Here is a 5906-nt window from a genome sequence, read left to right as displayed (position 1 = left end):
CGAGGCAAGCCCACCGGGTGGTGGGGGAAGGTGAGGCAAAGGGCGTCGGCCCCGTTGAGGCCAGACCGGGGGGAAGCGGGCCCCAGAGCCGGGTCCCCAGGCCCGTCAAACACCCCACCGCACTTCCCTCGGGGTTGTGTGTGGAGCGTTTGGAGCGGATCGAGAGGTGGAGGGTGGAAAGTTCGGCGCGGCGGCCCCGCCCGGGGCGGCGGAGCGAGGACCCCGAGGCGGGCGAGGGAAGGACCCGCCTCGCTGCGGGGGGAGGGGCCGAGGGAAGAGGCCGGGGCCGGGGCGGGAGGGGAGGAGCCAGGGCTCGCGGGCTCGCCGCCTTTAGCACCCGGAGCCCCGGCTGCCCCGAGTCCGAACTTCAGACTCCTGCAGAGACCCCGGCGGCCGCCGGCCGAGCGCTCGCCCGCCTCCAGCGCGCGCAGCCGGGGCCCGCGTCGCCCGCCGAGCTTGACCTTGGGTCGGGCCCCCGCGGGTGGGACCGCCGTGCCCGGGAAGCGGCGACTTCGAGCCTCTTCTCTCGGTCTCCCGAGCAGGCTGCGCTGCGAGAGCGCGGGCCGCGCCCTCCCGCCTCCTGGCGCTCCCCATGCACCTGCCCGGCTGCGCCCCCGCCATGGCCGACGGCAGCTTCTCGCTGGCCGGCCACCTGCTCCGCAGCCCGGGAGGGAGCACCTCGCGGCTGCACAGCATCGAGGCTATCCTGGGATTTACCAAGGACGACGGGATCCTCGGTTCCTTCTCGGCGGAGCCGGGCGCTCGGGGAGCGAAGGAGCGGGATAGGAGGCCGGGCGCGCGGGCCGCTTGCCCCAAGGCGCCGGGGGGAGGCGCCGAGCCCTCCGCGCAGCCTGCCCGGGTGCCCGCTCCCGAGTACGAAGGTGAGTGCGCACCCCCGGCCGCGGAAGGGCCCTGAGGCGTGCCCAAACTTAGGAGCTCTGCAAGAGGACGGAGCCCCTACCTCGACTTTTATTAAGGCATTTGGGCGCGGGATTGGGTTTGGGGGTGTATATAAGCTTCCAGTTTGCGTTCAGAGAAAGCTTAGAGGCCCCCCGCAGCCTTATCCCCGACCTCCCGGTCCAACGCCCGGGAGGAGCCCGCGTCCCGCTGTCGGCGTCCCAGGGTAGGCCGACTGGGCCCAGGGATACTCCGGGGAGTGTCCCTGACCTTCTGGGGCTTCTTCGTCCCAGCCCCTCGACCCTATTGCCCCAAGGAGCCTGGGGAGGCGCGGCCGAGCCCAGGGCTGCCGGTCGGTCCCGCCACCAGCGACGCGAAACTGTCGGACGAGGAGCAGCCCAAGAAGAAGCACCGGAGGAACCGCACGACCTTCACCACATACCAGCTGCACGAGCTGGAGCGCGCGTTCGAGAAGTCTCACTACCCCGACGTGTACAGCCGCGAGGAGCTGGCAGGCAAGGTCAACCTACCCGAAGTCCGGGTCCAGGTAAAGCGCCCCCGATCGGTCCCCGGGAGGGTCCCAGGCCCAAGCCGCAGCCAAATGCTCCCTTGAATCCCGGCGTCTACGCATTTCACGTGGGACGCTTCCCATTGGTCTTCCTCGGCTCCGCTCGCGCAGAGCCTCGAAGGAGCGTCGCAGATCTTCCTTGGGCCCCACGACCGCCTCCGGGTCATTCTGTTCCAGTTTGTAGTCGCACCTCCCTGGGCCGGGGGGGGGGGGGGGGGTCTCTCTTCTAACCTAAAGAGAGGTATTAGAGATGGCTGGCAAGATGAAGGGCGACAGTTCCGTAGACGCAGCCGGGATTGGGGCGGGCGGCGGTGAGTAGAGAGGGGATGTAGGCAGCGTGGAGGGGGGGCGGATTGGGGCCCCCGAATGCCACCTCCTCAGTTACTGCGCTCACCCTGCTGAGAAACGAAAGCCCCCGTCTGCCTGCAAGGACCCTGGCGCCTGCAGTTGAAGGTTTTGGTGGATTTGTTTCAGAAACTGACTTTTGCTGCTTTGGTGTACATCCAACCAAACTTCCCGCTGCTGCAGAGGCGCTCTCTCTCTCTCTCTCTCTCTCGTAAAGGGGTTTTCGCTTTAATTAAAGCTGAATTATCTTTAATCCCTGATCATTAAAATATTTGAAAGCCTTAAATATTTGCTAGTCATCTGTGAAAAATCTGGGAGGATTTCCAAATTAGGAGACTTTGCAGAGGCCTGAAAGGGAGTCATTGGGAACAAATTTCACTGCATCTGAAAGGCGGTGGAACTAAGATGAGGTTTGTGCGTGTGTCTGATGAGTTAGATTTCCAGGGAGTGAAGATATTCAGACCTTCGGGGGCTTTTCGCCTTACCTTAAGAGTAAAAGGGGCCAAGCTTTTGCCTTTTGTCCCTTCTGCTCATTTAGGAGTTTCAAGTAATGAGTAAATATCATGGTTTTCAAAACTAGTTCCCTCATGTGACTCAGGATGGCAAGGGCCCTTCTGTTTCTCTTAATTTGGGGACAGTCGAGCTGCAATGGTTTCATTGAAGGTGTGGACATTTTTGCACCTGCTTTTCGGGGTGGGGGTGGGGGGTGGGGGGAAGAGGGTGGGGGAGGGGGAGGAAAAGAACACAAGTGAAAGATGAAGGAGAGGAGAGACAGTCTTCCAACCAGGGGCGCCTTCACACCTGACATCACCTCCGTCCTACCTTCCTTCCTCCCTCTTTATTCGTTTAGGGATTTGGGCTCTTCCTTTAAGTCATCAGCTTGTTGAGAACGGTGTCTGCGACTTTTCTGTGACCACAGGGCCAGCACAGTGCCCAACATATGGCGGGTTCTTAACACATGGCTATGATGTAATCAGATGGGGGGGGAGTCTACTGTGGGCCTCCAGCTGTGTGGAGGGCAGCAGCTCAGCCCTAGAAGAAAGGACGTCCGGGTCCTTAGTTCTCTGACTTTGAATACTGGGTGGGAGACTAGAGCTGATGTTTCCGGGGCTAGAGTGGGGCCTGCAGGGAATTAGAGGAAGCCGTGGGATGAGAGCCCTTCCCATGTTGATGTTTCTCTTCTATTATCAGCAACTATCTCATGTTTCTGGGGGAAATTAGGGCCTCAGCTACGTAGATGAATCTTTTGTGGGAAGAGGACGAGGTTACTTACGGGTTTGTTCTTTTTCTCTCCCCCGCCCCACCCCCAATCCTAACTTTGCAGACACTTGCCCTGCTCCGCCTAGGTGCTGGGGGACTGTTTCCTCAGTGCTTCTAGGAGGTCCCCTCCCCCACTGACTCAAAGCTGCCTTCTCCCTTCTGAGGTCACAGCTATTCTCCTATTTCCCTCTAGAAATATATCACTGAGGCCACCAGTTTGGCCAAAGTTCTTTCTGATTCTCTACTAAACTAGACCAACGAACTCTCTGTTCTGTGTCCAAGGGTGGTAACTTGGTGGTGACACCTTCGTCACACCTTTTCTTGTGCCTTTACCTAATCAGAAATAGACATTTTATCATTAAGAGATCAGACTTCACTCTTGGTGTGGACTTTCTATATGTAAAGAAAAAAAGGAAGGAGGGAGGGAAGGAAGGAAGAGAAGGAAAGAAAGAAAGAAAGAAAGAAAGAAAGAAAGAAAGAAAGAAAGAAAGAAAGAAAAAGAAAAAAGGAAGGAAGGAAGAAAAAGAAAGAAAGAAAAGAAAGAAAGAAAGAAAGGAAGGAAGAAAGATAGGCTTGAACTCACTGAACTCATCTTATAGTAATGTCAAAGTTGACTCCGAAAAGTCTACGTAAATATAGTAAACGTGAGCTGTTGTAATCATTGGAAGCAATTTATAAGAAACATCAGAAATACTAAAGGGATACTAATTAAATAAGAACGAAGATCTTTTTAAAGCAGCAACTCAAGCTCGGGATAAAACACCCCCTCTTGCTTCCACTAGTCACCACAACCAGTAATTCCTGGAAATGGAATTTAACACCCAGTGTGGCCAGTTTAGGGTACTTAGAGTATTTGTGTATGCATATGTTTATAATCGAGCCGAAAGGTAGGCCAAGCACAGAAAGCCTGAGCGGAAACCAGCCACCGAGAGCAGTACCATCGAGGGAGGAAGCAAAGTCTAAACCAAAGTGCCAAGGGGAGCTGCGAACCACCAGGTCACCGAAATCTGGTGCCATGTGGTTTCCGAAATCCTGGGTCCGATCCCCAAGGTTAACTTCACTTTTTTTTTCTGAGCACCTGCCGTGTGCCGCGAGTGGGAAACAGATACAGCCACAGCTGTGGGTGAGGTAAACAGGGGCCCGGGTGGGACACGGATGAGACAAAGACTCTGAGAGGAGGGAGGAGGCAAAAAGGGGAAAACGGGATGCAAAAGGAAGGAGAGCGTAGGGGTGGGGTTTTCCTGGGCGGGGGGCGAGGGGGTCGTCCAGCCAGGCGCAGGGCGGGGACGCGTCCCCACGCCTCCGCCGCAGCCCGACGACCGCTGTGCTGCCCTCCGCAGGTGTGGTTCCAGAACCGACGGGCCAAGTGGCGGCGGCAGGAGAAGCTGGAGGTGTCGTCCATGAAGCTGCAAGACTCGCCCCTCCTGTCCTTCAGCCGCTCGCCGCCCTCGGCGGCTCTGGCGCCCCTCGGGACGGGCCCGGGAGGCGGCGGCGGGCCGGCGGGGGGCGCCCTGCCGCTCGAGTCGTGGCTCGGGTCGCCGCTGCCGGGCGGGGGCGCCACGGCGCTGCAGAGCCTGCCGGGCTTCGGGCCGCCGGCGCAGAGCCTGCCCGCCAGCTACACGCCGCCGCCGCCGCCCTTCCTCAACTCCCCGCCGCTGGGCCCCGGCCTGCAGCCTCTCGGGCCGCCGCCGCCCGCCTACCCGTGCGCGCCCGGCTTCGGGGACAAGTTCCCGCTGGACGAGGCGGACCCGCGCAACAGCAGCATCGCGGCCCTGCGCCTCAAGGCCAAGGAGCACATCCAGGCCATCGGGAAGCCGTGGCAGGCCCTCTAGGGCCACCGGGGACCACATCGGGCCGGACCACCGCCCCGGGAGCCGCCCCGGAGCCGCACGCGCGCCTCCCTCCCTCCTTGGGGTCCCCCACTGTCACTCTCCCGAGCCGTCTGAAGCTGCAGCCAGGCGGGGCTCTGGGACGCGCGCGTCTGTCCCCGGCGCTCCGGGGACGGCTGACCACCCGGCCTGCCGAGGCCCTCCGGCCACCCCGGCCCTGGTGCCGGAGGGGGAGAGGCGGCCGGGCCCCTCGGGGTTCAGCCTGACCTCGGCATGGCTACCCCCAGAAAACGACAGCTGGGAGGACGGGGAGGCCGAGAAATAGAGTTCGAGGGACTGTTTGTACGCGTAGTTTGAAGTCCTGGGAAGGAGAATTAAAGGTTGCCTTGTTTTGGTTTGACTCTGGTTAAGGGCGCTCAGGCCTCGGTGGCGGGGAGGGAGACGCGTGTGCCCGAGTGGGGGTACGGGAAGGGCCGCGGGGACGCGCGGGGTGGCTCGCGGAGAGCGGAGGACTGCGCAGGAGCTGGGTCTCCCTCCTGCGTCCCCTGCGGGGGGCGCTGTGCTGCGGCGGAGACTCGGCGCCCTTCACCAGGGCTCCCCTGCCCCGGCGCGTGCGGGAGCGGCGAGTGTGTGGGGCTCGGGGAGTCAGGAGCCCAAGGCTCACCCCGCTGCGCGTTCCCAGGCCCTCTCTATGTAGCCCAATAGCCCAGCCGCGGCTGCTACTTTGAACGCTCGACCCCAAGAGGAAGCGTCTACATCACCTTCCCCAGGGTGAGAGGTGCAAGACCCAAAGCCCCTGTCGGCCCCGCCGCTCTTTTCGGCGCGCCACCGCCCAGGACCCCTCTAGGATCGCTGTCCGGGTCACGCGCTCGGTGCCAGGACTGATGACATTAGTCCTTCAAAGACTGGGGCAAAGCGACTTTTCCTTTTCTCATCCGGGCGCCTCTCTCGCTTCCCCAAGTCGCTCCTAACCCCCAACGCCCGCGGTCCTGTTTAATGCTCGTCCG

General features: G+C 61.0%; 1 protein-coding gene across 1 annotated transcript; it reads left to right on the top strand.

Annotated features, from left to right (window-relative positions):
- The first annotated feature begins 380 nt into the window (after positions 1–380).
- RAX (retina and anterior neural fold homeobox) lies at positions 381–5299 on the top strand. Its single transcript, XM_019463885.2, has 3 exons — positions 381–881; positions 1191–1444; positions 4411–5299. The coding sequence occupies exons 1-3, from the start codon at positions 593–595 to the stop codon at positions 4900–4902; spliced, it is 1035 nt and encodes a 344-aa protein (XP_019319430.2). The 5' UTR covers positions 381–592; the 3' UTR covers positions 4903–5299.
- The last annotated feature ends 607 nt before the right edge of the window (positions 5300–5906 follow it).

The sequence above is a fragment of the Panthera pardus genome, unplaced genomic scaffold, assembly GCF_024362965.1.
Source record: "Panthera pardus isolate Hobbes unplaced genomic scaffold, ASM2436296v1 HiC_scaffold_15, whole genome shotgun sequence".
Taxonomy (NCBI): domain Eukaryota; kingdom Metazoa; phylum Chordata; class Mammalia; order Carnivora; family Felidae; genus Panthera; species Panthera pardus.
This window is presented reverse-complemented; position numbering and strand designations above follow the sequence as displayed.